Source organism: Cupressus sempervirens, chromosome 6 (genome assembly GCF_028749045.1).
Source record: "Cupressus sempervirens isolate cs-2001-9-10 chromosome 6, ASM2874904v1, whole genome shotgun sequence".
NCBI classification, from domain to species: domain Eukaryota; kingdom Viridiplantae; phylum Streptophyta; class Pinopsida; order Cupressales; family Cupressaceae; genus Cupressus; species Cupressus sempervirens.
The window spans coordinates 156146511-156169559 of record NC_143123.1 but is presented as its reverse complement, the minus strand read 5'-3'; the positions used below and the strand labels follow the sequence as shown (position 1 = coordinate 156169559).

The following is a 23049-nucleotide window of genomic DNA, read 5'->3' as shown; positions in this document are numbered from 1 at the left end:
TATATTGATTTCATCCCATAATATTTTTTTTATCTATATTAGAAGTTGGACCATAAATGTTTATTAAGATGAATTGTAGGTTAGTTTTAATACTGTTGACTCTATTGCTCACCCATGAGATATTTGAACTTAAAATATTTAAAGAAACTTTCCTAGTGTTCCAAATCATACCTAAATCGCCAAAGGATCCTCTAGATTCATGTAGGTAACAGTTCCAACTACCCAATTTCTTTTCTAGCCTATTTCCTTTGTCTTTATTCAATTTTGTTTCTTGTAATATGATAATTTCATATTCAAATTGTTTTAGATTATTTTTAAATAGGTGTTTCTTGCTAGGGGCATTTAGGCCAATAGCATTCCAAGTAGTGATCTTCATGCTACCTTGGGAAGGATCTTCCCCTTCCCCAGATAAAGTAACTGATTGATCTTTTGCTGTTCTTTTGCCTGCCCATTAGCTTCTCTGAGCTCCTTAAGAGATTTCCTTCCTCTTTTAGCTTTAACTTTACCATAATTGGGAGAGTTTATTCCTTCTTGGTTCATCAGGATACCCAATTGATCCATATTTTCACATGCATTTAAAGGAGTTTTAGATTATTTATTTTCTGTATCATCTTTGTCTTCATTAACCAGCTCTTGCATTATCTGTTCTACTGTGATTGTCTGATCATTTAAAAACCTGTCATCTATCAAATAATCCTTTCTATGGCTATCTTCATCAGGACCATCACCTTGTGCTATAAGTAATTTATGTCCTTGTCGTTGGATGAATCTACTGTTCTTTTCTTCATCCTCAATTAATAGCAAGTCTTTTTTTAGATCTTCAAAAGTATAGTTGTCTCCACCTAGTTTTAATACTCACTGCATAAGATCCTCTTTCTATGATTCATTGCTCTTATCTAAATTCTCATAATCAAATACTTCGATCAATTCTTGAGATAAGAGTTCCAAGTTTTCCTTCTTAGTCTCATTTAGCATAACCATTTATTGGTCTTCAATCCATCCCATATCCTTGTTTAAAAAGTTTTGAAGTTCTTGAGTTATTGTTCCTTTTGCCTTACTTTGTTCATTTTCCTTTGCCTTGTGCTCACTTAGGTTATGCTTTAGAGATTCTTTCCTTGTAGAAGGAGTCTGCCAAAATTTGGTGAACATGTTTATTACCTTGTTGTCAGAGATTATAGTTTCCTTCATATTTTCTTCTGGCTATTTTTGCGAGGTCTCCAAAATTCATTCCATATGTTTGGTCTTTTCATAATTCTGAGTTTTAGTAGAAAATAATAGGCTATTTTCAATCTCTTCTATGCTATTGATCATGCTGCCGAGGGACTTTTTCTCTAGGCTCCTTGGCTCAATCTCTAATAATTTCCTTTCTCCATTGAGACCTTTTAAATTCTCACCCTTCTTCATATTCTTTGATCTTGTTTTAAACTTTTTATTGCTGAATACTATCTTCTAACTTCTTATATTGACCATATCTTGATTAGTTCCATTTATTCCTTTGCTGAGATCTTTGCAATTTATGTCATCTATCTTAGGCTAGATTTCCATATTAGGACTGATACCTTTTGATTCCTTCAAATCGAACATATCAATGGATCCTTTATTCTTAACTGATATTGGAAGATTTTCTGATTCTATGTTTTGATATTCTCCTTTTTTGCCCTCTTGTGGTAGCTTAAGTGTTTTTTTAATCTTTCTTGGCAGTGTGTCGAGGTTTACTATTTTTCTTAGTAGAAGGGTTGGACTTAGCTAGCTTGCCTTTTTCTACTACTCCAATCTCTATTTCTGAGCCTACTTGCTCTGTTACATGTCCTAAGGAATCTTCACCTTGCCTTTTTCAAATTTCTTTTGATCTAATCTTTGACTTCTAATATTCATCATGGGGAAGATAGCGGGAAGATCTATAGTAGGTTGCATCTTTTTGAAGGTTATTTTCCTCTCATCATTTAGTCTAATAATTTATGAGATTTTAACTTCATATCTCTGGAAGTTAAGTTTATAGAGAGATTTTTTGGTTATTAATTTAATGAGATTGAATTCTGAGTTGTTTACCTTACATTTAATCAAAAGTTTAATGTTATTGCAAAATTTAAAAGAGACATCCAAACCAATCAAGTCTCCAATTGAAAGACCTATTTTCTTGATTATTTCTATTTGCATTAATTCTGGTGAAATGGAATGAAGGGTGATCTAGGTGGGTATAAAGAAATCTAAACTCTCTTCCTTACAATCTGGAAACCGCTCAAAGAATTTAACCGTGTATCCTTTAAAGAAACAATCAGAAACATAGAGGAATTTTTTTTTAACATACTCATCACTATAGTGAATGTAAAATAGTTTATCAGAATGGTGAGAGATACTTACCTGGTTTTTGCAAAAATCTTCAAGCCAAGTAATAAGATTGAACATTTGTGATCCAGGGGACCGTTCCAGAGTGCAAATTTACCAACATTTATACACTCCTGCCATCAATTTTCATTGTCCTAATTGCTAATAATAAGGACCTTTTCTTTAGATTTGAAAGGGTTAGGGGTGATAAGCAAAAGGGGCGAAATAACATGATGAGAAAGGAGGTTGGAGTCCAAATTCCTTCAGTGTGGTGGGATGTAAGTTTTAGGAGTGGAAGGGGAAGGATTGATACTTGAGTTCTCAATCTTCCAAGGATGACATTTGTGTAGGGAAATGGGATCCATAGGGGAATCCATTAAGAAACCTATCTGTTGAGCATACAGGGTATTTTTGTTATAATTTGCATATTTGGTTAGATTGAAAAAATGAATTTTTCTGTCAATACTAAATGTAGAGAGGATGAGCGGGTGGGGATCCCTATCCACAATATGGGATATAGCCATATGTTTACTTGAATTAATATTAGTATGGGGAAGAGGAGCTAAAGAAACCTGATAAGGACACCATTTGATTCCGCTGCCAAAATTACCATTTGATATTTCCAAAATTTGATCCCCTGTTCTTTCATCATTATTTGTTAGGTTCATTACTAAGGTAGACTCCAATTTGAGAATGTTTCGCTACTTATCTTATATTTCTAGCCCATATGATTTATCTAAGATGGCGAATGGATTTGATTTTTTAACAAGAAAATTGAGTTTTGTAGGGTTTTTATTGGTGGATGGGTAGAGATAAAAGGCTTTCCTTGCCTTATCCTGTCTATCGCTAGGGTTTTTGCTTGTTCGAACTGGTGGTGTTATGCGTTTCACTGATAACCCTATATTATTTGGTTGCCACCTTCGATTACTTTGTTGAGTATTTTTTTTTTCGCAATGGTCGTGTTTCTCACTTTTTTGCAATCTACACTACTTGCCATTTCACTCTCTTAAAATAATAGTTCCTTATACAACCGAGGGAAAACTTTTTGGACATTGATCTTGTTGCTCTATTATTTTTAAATATTGATGCTTTATTTCTCCTTTGTCTAAGGTAAAACATTATATTGTGATTTTTCTATATTTTATGGCTCTATTCTACACTCCTCTAGATTTTCTATCATATTATCGTTGATCGCAACCCATTAAATTGAATTGGTTGTCCCTTCAACAACATTTGACTTACACATTTTGTCTTTATATGTTGCTTACCCTTTTCAATTCCATCATTTTCTTTATTACCCTAAGATAGACATTAATTAGATGTCTCACATCCAAACATTTTTTATAGAATAATGCATAAATTTTATATTACATGTGTTGAACCCATAGTTCAAGTTTAAATCCAAACATTTTTTTATAGAATAATGCATAAATTTTATATTACATGGGTTGAACCCATAGTTCAAGTTTAAATCCAAAAAATGGACTTTGGGAGGATGTTGCTCACCCCAACATTTGGCAAAGACCAATCTAATTCTATTCTTTCAAAAATCATCAATAGTCAATAAATGCCTAAATTAGACTTCTATGTTTGCAAAAAAAATCTTCTTGCTAATTCTTTGAACGGAGGCCATGGGAGTACATCTAGGTTGAAGCAATTGAAAGAAATCCTTCTTTTGGATCAAAACTTCAATTCCATTTCCAAAGTGAAAGACTATACATTTTTAACGAATCAAGTATTACTGACTAGAGTTTGCGTAAAATCCATTATAAATGAAAAAGAAAATAGAAATAGTTCTACTCATGTCTAAATTTTCTTTCACATTTCATTTAAAAATTGTCCATCTATAAACAAGTTCAGTGTTAGGCCATCCCAAAAAAACTTGCCTAAATGTTAGCACTCCTTAGTTTTATCAACAATCATTAATAAAATCCTTTCCTATAAAGCGAATGAAAGGAACCGTATCCTCATTTGAATCTTATGAACTTAACAACTTAAACAGATTTATATAAGAATTTAAACCTATTCTCCTAAAAAAAAACATTTCTTGATTAGACCTAAAATTGATGGGAGTGACACATCACATCTTAATCAACCATACAAACATTCTATAGAAGTTGGGTTTTCCCACATGAACTTTGATTTCTCACATCAATACTAATAACACTTTTATATTGAGTATTCTAGTAATAATAGACTGCATTAGCTTAAGAATTAATAATTTCAAAATTGAACTAGATAGTACATTATTTTAGTTTCAAAATTGAACTAGATAGTACATTATTTTAGCCTATGTGGAATCTTCCTTTTTGTTGACCATAGAGATGATTTTAAAAATGAACACAGCAATCATCTTAATCTTGAGGCGATTGTAGAAGATGACACATATGGATGCCAAAATTCGCATTGTTTGTAAAAATAAGAAACAATAATGCAATTGTCGATTCAAATTCTTGATGCTCCCACCAGCACGGCTTCGGCCTTCATTCGCCCGATTTATCTGCACAAATGGAGCGGGTGGGCACATGGACGCCATACGACCAGGGCCTATGTTCCTCCAAAACTATTACTACCGGCTATCAGGCGCTCTGCATTCCCTGGCAAGTTGCTGTTGAAGAGAATGCCTGGGATCCGAAACCAGGCGGAGAACGTTCCTCAGCGTAAAAACTCAGGTAAGACCATTAAACTTGTTCTGTTACGTTCTTAAGGTTTCGGCCATTTTGAATGCGACATTTTGTCTAATTCCACAACCTTGTGGTGTCACCTGGCTACTTGATCCAAAAGCTTCATTATGTTTATATTTCCTGCAATATATTTTGAATTATTTTTAAAGGCTGTACCTAATGTCTAAGTGAAATTTTCGAAAGACCGCAAAAAATTTAAAGAATATTTAATAGAATATATGTTTATTCCTCGAATTACCCAAAATTCTGGAAGACCGCAAAAGCTCAGAAGTATGTTTAATATAATATATATTTATTCTTTGAATGCTTGTTTAATATAATATATACTTATTCTTTGAATACTTGTTTAATATAATATATATTTATTCTTTGAATGTTTTCTAAAACTCTGAAAGATTGAAAAAGTTAAGCAAGTTTAATACAATATATATAAGGGAAATCATCCAATACCTCAGCGCGTTCTAATGACTGTATTGTTGATTTAATATCAACACTTGTTGATTAAATACCTACACTTGTAGATTTACTGTCTTAAGTTTTTGGTTAATATTGCACCAATAGTTGGGACTTCAAAGCTATGTTCCATGATGTTTTGGGTATGGGGATGGGACAGCAGGGGATACATTTCAGGGATGTTTCCCGAAGAGGCAAAAATAGGGGGCAGGGGATGACAATACACAAGTTTTCAAAATATATGTGTGCGGGAATTTTTAAAAATATGTTAAGATATTATAGATAGAGAGAGGGTAAAAGAGGTATACATCGATAATTGATAGCAACAAGATAATATGCAAATAAATCACTGATTTACAAGTTATAACAGTAGTATAACAACATAAATGATAATAGCAGCAGTATAAATTAAAATTAATTTGATAGCATTGTAACAATAGCCTAAAAAAATCAAAACTATGGTACAAATATAAGTAAAAATAAATATCCAAATCAAAATGTCTCAAACATGTATCTGAAAATCTCAAATATCATGGTATAACAGGCTATAGGAACAACATATGAAACTAAGCTTCATTCTAGCTACCAATATCTAGAGGATTAGAAGCATCTGAGACACTATCTTCCTCTGGCGAAAGTGGATCATCTAATGATAGTTCGGCCAGTATAGATTGTGTTTACTCTTGTGGGGTAACATAAACTAATTGCGTACAGAAGGTTAAGTGTTCAACATCGAATGCAAAGGGAAGTAATAATTAATGCCGATAGGCATTCTACAATGGCAGAATGGGGGAGTGGGATGGTGTGATCGTGTTAATGTTAACTTTTACCCTTGTAGGTTAAATTTGACAACCATCTATATGTCAAAAATTTAAATCTTATTATAAATACAATATACTTTTAAAAATAATTTAATAAATACCACATAAAATATCCGTTTAAATTATAATATTTGGACTATAAATCATACATTTTTTAAGAAATTAAAATAAAAACTTAGTTAGTAAAAAACTAAATAAATAGAGATAAAGGAAATATAAATATTTTTAGATGTATTAAATTAAATTATAATTTTTTTGTAGTGGATATCTATCGGCATTTCTTTAGATAGATCTATTTAAGATATCTATACTAGTATTATATTCATTCATTGATTACGGTCGTAGTTATGGGACTTGGACTCGTCTTTGACTCAGAAAGTCAAAATCCAACTCGGACTCGGCAAGGACTCGGAAAATTGAAAGACCCATGAAATTCAAAGATTTTTAAGGATTTTAAGATTTTTTCATGCATCTTTTAATCAATTAACATCAAATACACAATAATTGAGATAAATAGAAGCTACTTAATACACACACACAATTTTGCATAGATCACATAAGTATAAAAGCGAATTTCTGAAGGAAAAAAACTGAATACAATTCCTGCTTATGTTCCTGTCTGTGCACATGTATATTCATATGTTTCAACATAAATCTGCAAAAATATTCTTAAAAACATGTATATTACTGAATTAGGGGTACCAACTTCCTTCATATAGAGATCAAATTTAAAGTTCAGTACATATTATAGGTCAAAAACCAGGTACAATATATATCAACATGTTATGTTACTGTATTTTCAAATGGACAAAAAACTGATTTTTTGGAGAGCTGACCTGGTTGTTGAGGGCAGAATTAGGATGGGTCAGAACAGATTATGAGCAAAAGTGCCATCAATACATGTAAAATCTCTGTTATTTGGTTCCAATTACCTTTACAGGAGGTAACTACTAACAACAGAATAAAGACAGTTCAACAGAATTAGCAAAATAAACGTAGTTATTTCAATCTTATATGTCCATACAGAGGTATCTTCCACCACAAAATGACAGGAATAACTTTCAAAGAGTAGAAAACCCAATTTGGGGACTAGTAGCATGAATTTAATAAATTTAGATAGCATACGATGTCTATTGTTATGGTTGATAGTTTATTTATTTATGTTAAATTGGTTTGTAAACTTATCACAACAAAATATCAAAGTCGAGGTGAAAGCATCATCAATTTAACTCTATCAAGATAATCATATATCTATCTATGCCTTTTTATGAGGATGTTTATTTACAAGATAATTCTAAGGTAGAAAATGACTTTTTCCATTGGGATGAACCATTTGAAAATGGTGACATAATAGTATGCGAGGCCACACATTTAGAGGAGGAAAATACTCTAATAAATTTGAAAATAATGCAATAGATAATGGAATTTCTTCTAACCAAGGGGCTGTTCAAAATTGTAAATACGAGCTAAACCACGAGGATGACAACATAGGGGCTGAATTTAATGATCAATCCAAAAAAATTGCACTTTATGGCCTTAGCCGCTGGCGAGAGTCCTGGTCTTGGGACTTGGCAGGTCTGGCGAGTCTTTGGACTCGGTGAGTCCACATGGACTCTGCCAAGACCCCGCCAAGTCAGAGTCCAGAGGCCATTTGCCTTGGAAAGGCTGCCTCTGCCTCGGACTCGCAGAGTCCTATTTAAACTCGTAGAGTCTTGAAACATTGAATACGGTACACAAATGTACTCCATACCAACATGTCTCAAATAAGGAAATAATGCATACATATAGTGTCCGAGGGGTCACGAGGTGAACTGTTGTGACCGTGTAACTCCCTCAGATGGGCCAACCGCCTAACTACCCAATAACTCAACAACATCATCCCCCCCCAAAAGAAAAGTCGTCTCCTGGCGACTCACAATTGACAAAATGGGAGACAACTATCTAAATACATCAAGAAAAATAGAGACTAAGGGGGAGGTTGTGTCCTTGGAGTGTTCAACAACTAACGCAACTCATAGACTTGATCCGTGCGGATGTGAAAGTCCTTCTGTGTCCTTGTGTTGACCTCCACAACCTTCTTCAGTAAGAGTGCTGCCTCCATGGCTTGTGCTTCCTTTTGTGCATAGGCTGCTTTAGCCTCTTCCAGCTCCTTTTTCGCCTGTTCCTTATCTCATAAGAGTGCTACTCGCTCTGCCGCCCAAGCTACCTGCTGGCTAGCCAAGTGAGTAGCTAGCTCCTCTTGAGCCTTCAACTTGACCTCTCTGGACCTCTTAGTCACCACTCTATCTGGCTCCGGATGCTGCTGAGCATAGTAGGCATCTTTATATGCCACTACTATCTCATGTGCAAGCCTCTCCTTGGTGCTAGTGATTGGTCCCAATTTAGGTTCTGTAGCCCAGTCTGCCAGCATCTCTAGCATCTCTACTGTTGGTCATCCTCTTACCTCAAAGCAAGAGTGGAACCACTCAGGGCATGTTCGCCTTATGTAAGCCTAGACCAGTTGCAGTTCCTATGTTCTGGTCAAGGCATGATGTCCAATCACCCTATCTCTTTCGAGCACATTCTACAGAGCTCTGATTTATGCCCTGGATCTCTCCTCATTCGACCCCTAGGAAAATTTATCCTCATCCTCTTGCCCAATATGCTGATTTGAATCAACCTCCATACCTCCCGTGGGAACGAATTCCACTTCCGGTGCAACCTCCTCATCTGGCACATCCTCGGACAATGGACTCTCTTTCTCCTGGGGTGGTGCTATTGCCAGTGCTCTACTCAAACCCCCTTCTCGTTGTGGGGACTGATTGGAGGGTCTGACGTCTGTAGGAGTGAGTTAGAACTGTTGTCTCAAGAACATACTGGCCTGGTCCATTGCTTGGACATTCGCTATCTATGGTTGGGCCGACTGCGTCAAGCTTAATGGTTCGGCCAACAAGGCAGAAGCAATGGTCACGACTGCCTTCATGCTAATGACCTCTAATTTGACTTGGGCTCAGGAGAACTACTCTCGTCTGCCTCTGCGTGGTGTATTTCCATCGTCCCTTTTGCTAAAACTACATCCACTACATCTGAGCTAGTCTAATTCGGGGCAACTTCGGCTATCTAACTCTTGGCGGTCATCTCTAGAAAGACTACTTCCCTTTCCCTTCTCTCCTGCTCATTTACCACTACTGTGGTCTTGGCCAACGTCGGGGGTGCTGTCATAACAATTGGTGGTCTGCTTTGGCTAAATGGTGGGATTGAAGTAGTAGAAGTGGTAGGTACCAAGTGTGCCAAGGTGGGTAATAGAGGCAGTGCGAAGAGTGACCTAGGTGGAGATGCTGCCTGGGTCATGTTTGCCTCGTCTTCTGCCTGAGAACTGTCGCTTTTCAAAGCAGTCTCATCACTCTCTGAAGTGTCTTCTCAGCCACTATCAGTGTCACCCATGCTCAATTCCTGCATCACTCTCTTTTGGCCTGCCACTATCAGTGTCACCAAGCTTAATTCCTGCATCACTCTCTTCTGGCCAGCCATTGTGCCACCTATGTCTAAGTGTCGCCAATAAAATACAGGGGGTTCTCCCTGTGCCATCTTGCCTTTCGACGGTACCTCAAATACATCAGCTGGAATTTGATGAAGTGCAGCCTCTAAAAATAACCCGATGGTGTGGTGGGGCATGTAAAATGTGCGGTGCTACAAAGTCATAAACTCCCCCATTGTATTGGCTAGTACAAATGCTCAATCATACACCATCCCGTTCATAATTCCATTCATGAAAACAATTTGTGGTAAGGCAATATCGGAAGCCCTACCTGCCCCTATTAGTCGGCTCTTCATGACATCCATGATAACACCACCAAGGTCCTTCCCTAACAAAGTCACATCTCAGCACTCTACTCCTGGTGCCCTTTATGACAGAATCAAATTTGTCAGCTGTAAGTTCTTGACTTACCAGCTTGATCCAATATTCCTTCTGGTCCTGTGGAGGTTTGTGATTTTTGGTTACCACTTTGCGGCCTCCCTATCTTGGAATACCGAGAACTCTGGTAAAATCATGGGCTTTGAACGAAATAGTCATAGGATGTTTTTTGTATTCGAATGAACTTGTCTTGCTATGTCTGTCATACAATTCAATCATGATTCTCAATACTTGCTCAAACAGTCGGATGGAAAATATTGGCATTTGGATAGCCCAATGCACTTGCGCGTGCACTAGTATTTGCTCGACAAGGTCGGTATCTAGTGTCTCTTGCCACCAGTGCCTACATTCACTACCATTCAAACCTTCAAATTGAACTGTACAATGGGAAATGTCTTCCTTCTTAGATGCTTGTTGTACCTTGGAACAAACTCGCTATTTTTTCCTGCTGGAGGTGGCTCAATGGCAAACACCTGAAGCCAAAACTCTTGCATTCTTGTCCATGTTGGAACTGTCTTCTTTCAACTAGTCCTTCCATTGTTGCCTGTTACCTGCTGATTGCATACTTTACTGATAACTATTTCATGTTTTGTCGTGTTGCAACAAAAATGGTTAGGGTTGCCTTACAGATGCTTTCCGTGGACGATGCTCACCGCGACCCTCACACCTTGTCTGAACTACCACAGACGAGCTCATCGCAACCCTCACCCTTTTCTTGTCCTCCCATCTTCCTATCGTTGGGATGTGGTGCCCACAATCTCTTCGCTTTGTGTTTGGTTTCTTTTGCCTTGGAGAACGGAGAATAGATTGAATTTGCTTTCACTTGGTGCCTCTTTCTGTGCCTATCTGCTTTAAATTCCTTTTCGTGATTGTTTGTTGTATTCGCTCCACCTTTGTATAAGTCCACTCCTTTGATCTGCGGCAAGCCTTTTTGGCACTTTGTGTTGGGGTGCAGTGGCTTCGACTTCCCTCGGGTTTTCCTTTCTCTACATTGGCTGGTTGCTCCATTGCGGACGGCTAACAATCTCTCTCTGCTACTTTCACAGGATGTCATATTTTTGTTCGCCTCTCTCTGTTTTTCTCCCCCTTTCAGCCTCTTCGTTTTCTCCTACAGCTGTGCAATGTCTGTTTCTTGTGGTTTGATTGTTTTCTCACAGAATGTATTTTTTGCGGCAAATGTTTTATAACCCGACAACAGATTGCACCTCTTCTATTTGAATTTTATTATCCACGGACACGAGTTTTAACTTTGTGGGCTCCCCCACATTGCCGCTTTGGCAAAACAAATTTTAAAGAGTGTATTTTTTTCCATTTTTTAGTGCCAAAATCATACAAATGTGTAGTTTTAAGGATGGATCAGGGACATTTTGGACATTCCCTAGGCATTTCGGTGACGACTAGCCATCCCCAAATGTCAAGGATGTTTGTTGTCATTTCTTGTGGTTTTTTAAAACTGGGGATAGTTGGGGGACGCCCCCTTTTTGTCCTACTGTCATTGAAATGTTTTCGGGATAGAAACAAGTATCCTAGGGAGAGGAAACTTGTCCCTATGTAACATTTCTTTGAAGTTGTTATTTGCTATGATGATCACCCATAATTGAATGAAATGTACCCTTAGTTGTAAAAAACAACCAACAATGTGATGTCACATCAGATGCTCAAGTATGGGTATCACTTTAGCAGGACAATTGGTCACGTTATTTTTTAGGCTGCTTTGGACACCTTGGCAAAAAACATACTGATGGACATTATATTTGATGAGGTGGCCTTAAAACCTGAGTTCTAAGGGGGATTTGTCAAGCAAGCTCCTATAAAAAAATTGAGAGTGATTTGAAATTTCCATGTAGGATTTTGAGAATCATGAAGTTAGGGTGGTCAATTGATGGATCCTCTCCCCTATTTATTCTTTGAATATTCAATAGAATATATATATGTTTATTCTCTGAATTTCCCAAAATTTTAAAGATTACAAAAAGCTCTATAGTATTTTTAATCTAATATATATTTGTTCTTGAAATTCCTCTATGTGGCTTTGAGCTACCCTAGCATCTGAAGATTAGTGTTGAATAGAAAACTGCAATGAAAATGATGGCTGAAATCCAATAGTTGAAAATTGGAAAACAAGAACAGAATAAAATAGAGCATAAAAGAGTTGCAAACTATTCAATTAATTAATTCATAAGTTACAATTTTATACGTGTAGAAGAATTAATAATTTCCTTGTAAAATAGCTAAAACATTTTGACAGCAAACTAAAGACAATGGACTAGGACTCAATCACAGATCTACTTATCCTTATTGAAACTTGTTCTAATATGCAACAGCTATGTTGGAGCTTATATTCCAACATCCCTTCTTAATGCTACAACATTAAATTGACTAGCAACATAAAACAGTACATTATGGAGAAGCTGTTCTTTTGAAAACATTGCTTGGATCAGTAAGACTTCTTCAAGCTGCTCCCCAACTGTAGGTATAATCTTCATGTTATCATCCAAGTTCCCAACATCATTTGCACGTGAAGTGTCTCATCACCCTCGTGCAAGTTTGACATGAACTTCTAAATTTCAGATCTCCCGCTAAACTATTGGACACCAATCCTCACATGTATGTTTCATAACCCCAATGAGGTATAATTTCTTTGCTCACAAGCACATCAGACTATTAGGCATCTATCTAGCTTCTATTCCATCAATCCCTATCTTTAACATGTTGGCCTCTTTAAAATAGGACAAGTGCCTCATTTATTAATGAAGTCATCACCACTATCAATATCTGTTGGTTCTTCAACTATAGTTGGCATTCTCTTAGCTCAAACAATTTGTATGCCCCATCAAGGAACCTTTGAGGATAAGAGCTAACATACATAAAATAGCATTTTTTTTGAAATATTCAAGTCAATTACACGCAACATGCGAAGTTTTAAAGCTCAAACTCAAGATTAGGTCAACTTGTTGATATGCGACACTACACAAGCGAAAGACTTAAAACCATGAACCACTAATTGAGCAAGGGTAAATGTCTCCAAATGCATTAGACAGGGTTCCTAAGGTGATTAGAGTCGCATGCAACTTTCTTTAAAGTTTCAAAACCCAACTCAGAAAATTGGACCTTTTCCTAGGTAATAGGTGTCATGGATGGGCTTTGGGCAAGCACCAACTCGCACACAAACACCATCAACACCACTTGTAAACACTCTAGACAAACTTAAAACCCAGAGTATCCTTTGACACCTCGAGCTCCGATTGACATTTTCATTGGGTTCAAATTGATTTCTTGGAACCTTGAAAACCTTTTTGGACTTAACCAAAAGACATAGGCACCTACAATGGACACAAACACCTCAAAAAGACATAGGCATGCCAAGAGGACTATGGCGTGGTGTGTTTGAGTCCCTTGGACTTGCTAGTATCCAAAATCTATTTAGCGTCCTCTAATAACTAGTGTTTGCGCAATCATCCTCTAGATGTGCAAGCATCCAAGGTAGTGAGCTTATCCACTTCACTATTAGACCTCTAGAAATATTGGCATATTGGTGAGGACCAAACAAATTGATGACACCTGAATTGGAAGAAATTATCCAAAAGGTTTTGGAGACCAAGTGTACAAAATTATTCTTCGATCATTGGGTGGCACCTACAAGGATGACAAGTTCATGTCAACTCAAAACACATCAATCCACTTTAAACTTCTTGAATTCGATTTCAGCACACTCAAACAAGTCCCAATTACCATTATACTACATTGGGACACTATGCAAGGTTTCCTAGATTTTCCAAAATGGATCTGGATTGATTTAAGCACACTCAATTCCTATTGAAATTCCTTTGAATTCACATAACAAGGCTGAGTGTGGAATAAGACACCCTTGAGACACCACTTGACACCATCTAGGTTCATTTTATGCACCAAATGAAGTGTTCCTATGAACAAAATGTAATGTTCCTGACGACATACTTGAGAGTAAGTACTTGATGGAAACTACTCGAGGGAAAAGTGCCTGAGGGAAACCACTCGAGGGAAACTGCACGAGGGAAAGTATCTGAGGGAAAACAACCTGAGGGAGCCACGCTGGAGGTAGTCGAGGTCGCACTGAAGGGAGCCCGAGGCCGCGTCGGAGGGAGCCGAGGCCACATCGGAGGGAGCCTGGTGCTGTGCTTGATGCTGTGCCAGAGGGGGCTTGATGCCGCGCTGGAGGAAACTTGATGCCGTGTGAGAGGAATTCAAAGGCTACAAAAAGGGAGGTGTAGACCACGGGGAAAGAAGATATTAATGTGAGATTCAACTAATTTAAGACAACTATGAATCACTTAATACCAGATATTCACCAGATACCAAAAGTAAGCCACATACATAGATGTAATAAATTGTAAACAATTCTCAATATTATATTGTAGACAAAGATGGCACTCGGACTTGCCAGATCCAAACAAGTAGTATAGAGGACAGAGTAGGGTGGGGTTGAATCCCACTGAAACTGTAAAAGCCAAATAAGGAAGATCTCTCACTTTTGAAATGGAAAATAACACAAAACTCCAATAGGAATTCATATAATAAAAGAATCCAAATTGCGTGCCTAAAGCAACCTGCAAGATGGCCTTATAAAGGGCTTCCGGGAAGCTTCCCAAAGGATTACAAAAATGCCGACAGGCCATCAAGTTACAACAAAAATAAAATAAAGAGTGCACCCCTTTATTAATTAAATCAATTAATTAAATAAGTCCTTGTGATATTATTTGATTTTTAGGACCATCTATTTAATTAACCTAATTAAATGTTTTATAAAAAATTGGGGACATTACACAAAACCAAGATAGTTCATTTGCTTATAGAGAAAGATTATGCAACATTCATGCCTGATATGAACACTGATACATGTAAATCAATATCAATCCATTTCAGTATAATTAAATTACATCAATCTCCACACGGAGTGTTCAGTATTACACTTACAACATTACATAGCTTTTGAATCACATACACTACTTGCATCTTTACAAGATATGAAAAAAAAAGTACTTGAGAAGAAGAATAGATGTATACTCTTGATGGCTATCTTCAATCCAAGTCCACTAGTCCCCTATGCAAGGTTGTAATGCCACCTGACCATGTGAAACTTGTAGGTCCACTCCATTGTGTTGTAGAGATAGTCACATGGCCCAAACACTCAAATAATGAAGGCATATAGGGTTAATGCTTACACAAATTGCCAAACACAAAGCATATAATTAAAAGCATGAATAACATATATCAACATGAATAACACTTGCCATATGGTGCAGGAGCACCTAGGTAGGCTAAGTGTGAAACCTAGGTATTTCCTTATTTTTGGCTTTTAGTGATGCTAGCCACATCACTAGTCTAATAATAGGTCCTATGTGGTCCTCAGGTGTGTTTAGGAGACTTGGCAAGACCCAAAGTGACCAAGTTGCTAGAAGTTGCCGAATATTGTCAACTAGGTGACTTAGGTCCTATAAAGGCTAAAATGGTCTAGAAAGGTTCCAATGGCTTTGAATAGTTTATTTGAAGTCATTTTATTCATATTATATGTCTACTTGGTCTTTGTGCCAAATTTGGAGGTCTAACTCCATGTAGAACAAAAGTTGCTAAAATGTTGTCATGACAACATTTTCTTGCAAAAAAGCAACTTTTTGCATTTTTTGAGTTTGCAACATCCTAACTGTTTAGAACAGTTATAGAACTGATGGAGGAGCCTTTAAAAACGTGAGGACAACCATTTTCATGGGTTGGTTAAGTTGGTTTTGCATTAGTACGGATTGTGCAAGTGTTTTGTTGCCGGTTTTATGCATTTGAAGGCATTTTTAATAAAGGAGGATTGTATGGTCTGATTTTTGTGTTGGAAAAGTTCTGAAATATTGTTTTTAATCTTGTTGTAGTGTTGGTTTGATCATTTCAATTCGTTTGCATTAGTTTAGAAAATCTTTTTGTTCTTACCAGGTTGCTGGTCTGAACAGGGCTGCACTTAGAAAATGGGATCTTAGGGCCACTTCCCATCATTGAAAACTTCTGGTATTTTGGGATTTGGAACTAAGGTCCATGTACATTATGTACTAGGAAGGAGGGCCCTTGGAAGCATCAGCAAGCATTTTTAAAGTGATGCCCTAGGCAAGCCAAATGCAACTTGGCTAGGAATCATAGTTGGAAAAATGAGCTATTGAAGAGATTGAGCGTGCAAATACCTCAATCTGGCTCCACAGGGAGTAAGGAGAAGGTCTAACCTTGCTTCAGTCCAAAGGAGAGGTCTCGGAATGTTTTCTAAGGTGGTGTTCCATCACAACAGCGATAAAGCACTTGAAACCCTCATTTTTGGCCTAAAATTGTACTTTGGTTGTACGGATAGTTTGGGGGTTGAACAATCACAAAATCTTGAAGTACTTCAAAAAGGGTATCCATAAATGCAATTTGTTTGCACGGTTGTTAAGAAGTTTTCCAAGAAATCTTGTTGCTAGCTATTTAGGAGGGCTAATTCCTAGTAGCCTTTTTGGAGCGATTTGGTGTATTTTCCCTAGTAGATTGAATGCACCTATGAAATCAGCATTGTTTAGGGTCATGGATGTTAGAAGGAGTCTAAACAAACCCTGGATGAAGAATTAGCACCCTTGGAGCTATAGATGGACTTGAGGGTTAGTAGTGGATTGGAGTCAACTAGTAAGAAATTTGATGTTACTTTGTTGGTGTGCCCCCAACTGAAGGATTAGGATCTCTTGAGCAAGGTCCTAGTAAGAATAGGGTGTGAAGAAGCCCTAGTGGGGCTAGTGAATGACCTAAGGTAGCCCTAAGAGAGCTTGGGGTTTTGGAAGCAAGATTGGGGAGTTACATCACCATACTTGGTCATAAAGAAATATTAAGGTATAAAGGTGCCAGATCAACAATAAGCCAATATCAAATGAAATTAGGAACATCCATAATTAGCAACACTAAATGAGAAGTAGGCACCATCGTGGAGCAACACCAAATTTTCCATACGGCATAATATCGCAACAAAATAATTGCAAAGATCAAGCAACAATAAACCTCTCGGTTGCTTTTCAGCTACCAAAACATAGATTCTAAAGCGCTAAGGGTAGAAGTGTTGTCATGTGTGCTTGTGAGGATGCACCACACGAAACTGAACATTCCCTTATATGGAAAAGGACGACGATCATGCATGTAATTGTGTTCTTTGTGCAAGTATACCTCTCCTATGTAAGATCCAATGCCCTACTTGTAGGCATACCTTCCCAAACATCCTTGGCCTTATACTAGTAGTCAAGGCATGTTTAGGGTACCAAATTATCTTATTAATATTTTAATCCACCCCAGTTTCCACATGATAGTGAGAATCTCCAAATGTGATTGAGAATGTATTACAGGTCAGGGACACGAGTGGAAGCCACTCCCTAGACAGACTCTAGTACCTAATCCTAGGCTCATCCCATTCACAACGAATAAAGAAGCAAAATGAAACACATTTCCAATTTTCAATTCTTACTTTTCACATATTCACAATTCCACTCTCAAGCCACAATTGGCTAATATGCCATCACTATTCACAATTTGCAAGGACAACATTTATAACTTCGTAAGGATTTCAACAAATTTCAAAAAATATTAAACTAAAATCAATCAAATATGTTTTCTTACTTGACTGCAAAGCAACTTTTTTATGAATGCATGTAGATGAAAATGATCTCCTCAACCCTTAATAGATCTATAATTCATTCTATATGACATCTTTAGGGTTCTTATTAGGAGCCAACCTCTCATTATATGTTTCAAGGCCAAGAATAATTTCATCATCTGATCAAAATGAATAGGAGAGAAAAACACAAGTGTCTAATAGTAGATAGCAACTTTAATATGTTGGTGAAGTTCCTAGTTCCATGTCTGATCAACATACAACAATTGGGTTTATATTTGGTTCTACTTGACTAATACTAATGTTTAATTTCGTTTTTGGTTCCATCCATGGCCTCAAATAGATAACCCATGTGGTTTTTATTGCCATCCAATATGTATAGACCCCTAACCAATGGTTTGGATATCTAAAACATGGGAGTGAATGGAAATGAAAATAAAAATAAATAAAACTAAGATGTTAGAAAAAAAACAATAAATTAAAATACTATAATTTTACAATTTTTCTTAACATTATAAAAATTTAAAGAAATGGAAGAAGTGTTGATAAAATACTTACATTGATGAGCTCCTCGATGCTCATGGTAAATGTATCATAAAAAATGGTTTTCATGAGATTGAATCTCATGTGTGGTTGTAGATACATTGGGGGATCTTCTTGCATCTTCCATCACATTCTTCATCTGACTTAGTTTCCCTATGTCTTTAGGCAGAAGATCAAAGCAATAGGTTGTACAAGGGCTCCAAAATAATGTAGGGTGTCTTGCCTCTAGAGGTATACCATTTACTACATATTTATATGTTAATGTCCTCTTTGGGATATTCTTTACAATGATAATATATATTCATTCAAATATGACAAAAGTTTTATCAATGATTGTTATATATGTATATATATTAGGCCAATACATCGTAATACAATACCCAAAGTTGATCAAACTTAAATTCTTTGGAAATACTTTGCTAATTTATTTAATTTAAGGACCCCATCACTAACTCAACAGTGACAATACCAATGGCCCCATTCTTAACATGTCAAAAGTAGCAAAAAGATTTCGTCACCCCAAACCTTAGCTTATCTCGTAAGCCCTGATCCAATCCAATTTGTAAGGACTACCTAGAATTGAAATTGATCACTTGATGTAATTGCTAGGCTATTGTTAAATGACTAGTTTAAATTAGAAGTTGTGAATTGATTGTAAGTTGATGTTTGAATGATGGATGTTTGTATAAATTGATTGATTGCTGGTTTATTTGCTTGATTCTTTTCATCCCAATTGATAATTGATCGATGATTGAATTATTTGCTTTAATGGAATTATGAATGATGATTGAATGAATGTTGATTTGATGTATTGGTGAGTGATGAATGATTGATAAATGATGATTGAATCCTTGAAATTTTGTTATGTCCTCTATTTGGGTTTAGTCTTAGATGTTACCTAAACACAGATTTGGTATTTATGTCTCAAGCTAAGGGATATAAGGCATTTGAAGTTAAAAGAACTATTCATTTATTCAATCACAGTAAGTTATTTGTATATTCCTTAACACTCATACCCAACCTTATGACTATTCCAGCTCAAAGATGGAAGGAGTAGACGTTATCCAAGGTACTTAGACACCAATTGCAATGGGTTCCCTCAAAGTTTACAGATCCAAGCCCTTAGCCTATCTTAGGACTATGCCTGCTAGCTGCTCATGTTCACTGATCCTACCCTATCTTGGGATAGATAGCCATTGCTTGGATTTATACAAGCTCCCCTTGGACATATCTCTTTCCCTTATTCTCCAAGCGCTAAATAGTAATAAGTCTATAGATATTTTCATTTTATTATTATTAATAATTATATAAACTATTAGTATAGATGTTTACACATTTATGACCTTAATACACACACACACACACACAAAGTCACAGGGTTCGCCGAATTTTCGGCTTCAGGTTTGAAATTCAGCAAACCCATAAAAAAAGAAAAGCATTCACTTAAATTCAAGATGAAATTCGTCCACCAGTTTCTGTTGTTGTCATTTTCTAGGAAACATATTTCAGTACGCCATATTTAGGGTTTTCATTTTCTGGTGTTGTAACCCATCGTCTATTTGGGACACTTTCCACTCGGTAATGAGAAGTTTTGCATGCCACAACGATGCTACAACGACAACGATCAATCTTCCGCATGTACAATGACCAATCTTTTGCGTCAGAGGAAACAATGATCTCCCAACGGCAACGGCAATTACCTCGTCTTGACGAACATTCCAAACATTTTCGTTCTCTTTTTAGGTTTTAAATAGCTATAACTTTATTATAAAGTGTAATGTATGTAATTTATATAACAGTTCGATAAACTTAATTATAAATTATAATGTATGTAAAAATTATTTCTTTATTAATAGTAAAACATTTTTATGTATATATTTTTATAAGAGAAACTTTAATGTTTAATGTATATTTTATTTACAAAATATTAGTAGTTTGTATGTTTATCTATTATTAGTTATTTATTAATTACATTATATATATATATATATATATATATATATATATATATATATATATATATATAATCTGTAAGGTATCTGAGTAGATACTGATTTAGGGAATGTTATGTATACAAGTTGTTCAAGATAAAGAGCCATCATATGATCTTTATATATATATATATATATATATATATATATATAAGGCTGTAAGGTATCTGAGTAGATACTGATTTAGGGAATGTTATGTATACAAGTTGTTCAAGATAAAGAGCCATCATATGATCTTTGATCATATGATGGCTCTTTATCTTGAACAACTTGTATACATAACATTCCCTAAATCAGTATCTACTCAGATACCTTACAGATATATGTAGACTCTTTATCTTGAACAACTTGTATACATGACATTCCCTAAATCAGTATCTACTCAGATACCTTACAGATATATATATTAAGATCATATGATGGCTCTTTGTCTTGAATAACTTATGTACATAACATTCCCTAAATCAGTATCTACTTAGATACCTTACAGCCTTATTTTTTGTCACACAAAACTAGTGAGCAGTGCAAAGGATGCATTTCCTTTTTTATCTCTTCTTTGTGAAGAGTACAAATATATTTTATATTCCTCAATTCCATCCTAATTTTTATGAACAATAATCAGTATATATTTTTTATGATCTGTATTCCCCACTTGCTCACAATGGTTTAAAAATTCATTATATATCTTACAAACACAACAGTTGTCTCTTTTGAATACCCATAAGATTGTCACTTCCAAAATGCACTTCTAATCTTTGCTTAAAAAATATCTTTTAATGATAAGTAGTAATTGCTGTTTTAACATATGTTAACTGCTGCCTTGGTTATTATAAGACGTGCCTGTCTAACACTTACTAAACTTATCATTTCCTTGGTATTTATCAATAAATTGCATGCTTTCATCTTGATATCCAGATTGGTTTTTAGCACCCAATCATTATGAAGACTGGTTACTCTCCTCTACTAATTAGTTTCCTTAATTGATTGCTGTTATTTATCTTCCTTATCACAAGGCAAATTGCGATCTTGAGGATGCACCTTTGATATATAATTGTTCTTTAGTAATTGTTTAATGGAGGACTAACATCTGCTATGCCTTTAAGTAGCTGTTATCAACATGGCCAGTAGTCACTGTGATTATTATTAATCTTCTTGCTTTCCACTAATATCGTATCTATGATTGTAGTTATATCTGTCATATCACTGTTTCCGTGGTTGGCTGTTGCTTAATCTTACCTTCATGATGGAGCAACATTATTGTTCCTTTCCTCAACCACGGTGATGATATAAATGGCTTACTGTCATTCCTTATAAACAATCAATCTGCTGACCTATCAAACATTATCTCTGCTTGCTGATCTTGTATCTGCTGTCTTGTGAAATATACGAATATTAATATTTACAAAGTCACTGCTTATTCATTATTGTTCCATCTATGGCTCATTAAAATTGCAATTATATTATATCATTTATTTTTATTATAAAAGATACTCATCAATAGTATTATACGTATATTGGTCAATGATATTAATAACACATTGACTAATATTTTTATTCATATCAATAATGCTCTTAGAGACTTTTCAAAATTTTGTTATTTATAGTTTATGATTATTTATTATTATTAAGTCTTATTTCATATTGGAGATATCACAAATGATTTCTCCTTTATATTTTATTGGTGAAAGATTTACCACCTTTCACAAGAATTGAGTCACCACCCTTCACTGCTACCTTTTAAGAATAATAAATTATTTCCCAATCAATCTCTTTGACGCAGTGATTTATTCCATGTCCTCTGTGATGAGCAAAACCTAGCTGCCCGACTAGCTTGTTTGAAGTGGTGTTTTACAACACCCACTATTTGTTTTGCCAAGTTTTTCTTTAAAATAAGCAATAAATAGTTAATTAAATATTAAACTTAAGTTTGGAATAGATGTTAATAATTAAATAAATTTAAATAAAGCTTGGACTGACTGAGTACAGACTGTTTGTGAGTCGGTTTACTCTTCCTGGCCGACCTGTGCGAAACAGGTACTGTTATGAGTTCAGCTTGCCTGCTCAGGCACTAATCTGGGTGGTAGGATGGTACCCCTACCAGCCTTACTATTCAGTTTTGACTTTATTATTATTATCATTGCTCAATTAGTGAGATATCACAGCTACCACTCTTCTTGACCACACCACTTAAGGGAGTCTGATGCAGGAGCATCTTGCATGGGAAAATTAAATTATTAGAAAAAAAAAAAAAAAAAAAAGAGGAAGAGAAAAAAAAAAAAAAAAAAAAAAAAAATTATGGAGGAGAGAGAAAGTGACGAAAATGGAAGGAAAATAATAAAAAATAGAAAAAAAAAGGAGAAAAGAGGAATTTCTATTTTCAAGGTGCATGGGTGGCATAAATAGAAAATAATAAAAATAGTTGTCATTCCATTAATCGAGGTGTGTAGGTGGCATCTTAGAAGTTTGTGGAGAGTTCCTTAAATCATGCATTTAATATTTGTTGGGTGCTTAGTTGTATTTGGGTGGGAATTTAATATTTATTTAAAGGTAGTTGTATTTACCTTTTATCCCACATTGCTTGTGTTTGTAATGTCTTGGGTTAGAAGTACCTATTTAAGCAAGGCTTATAATCATTTGTAATCAAGTTCAAGAAATGGAAGCTCTTCTAAAGGAAGTTCGAGAAATAGAAGCTTTTCAA

At 35.7% G+C, this 23049-nt stretch overlaps 1 protein-coding gene across 1 annotated transcript in view; it reads left to right on the top strand.

Moving 5' to 3' along the window:
* The first annotated feature begins 4632 nt into the window (after positions 1 to 4632).
* The window catches only part of LOC149551723 (Rhomboid-related intramembrane serine protease family protein), a 172218-nt gene continuing 153801 nt past the window's right edge, over positions 4633 to 23049 (top strand). Inside the window, exon 1 of the mRNA XM_089787236.1 lies at positions 4633 to 4997. Within this exon, the coding sequence (XP_089643362.1) occupies positions 4757 to 4997 (241 nt within the window). The 5' untranslated portion in view covers positions 4633 to 4756. The remainder of the gene's footprint in view (positions 4998 to 23049) is intronic.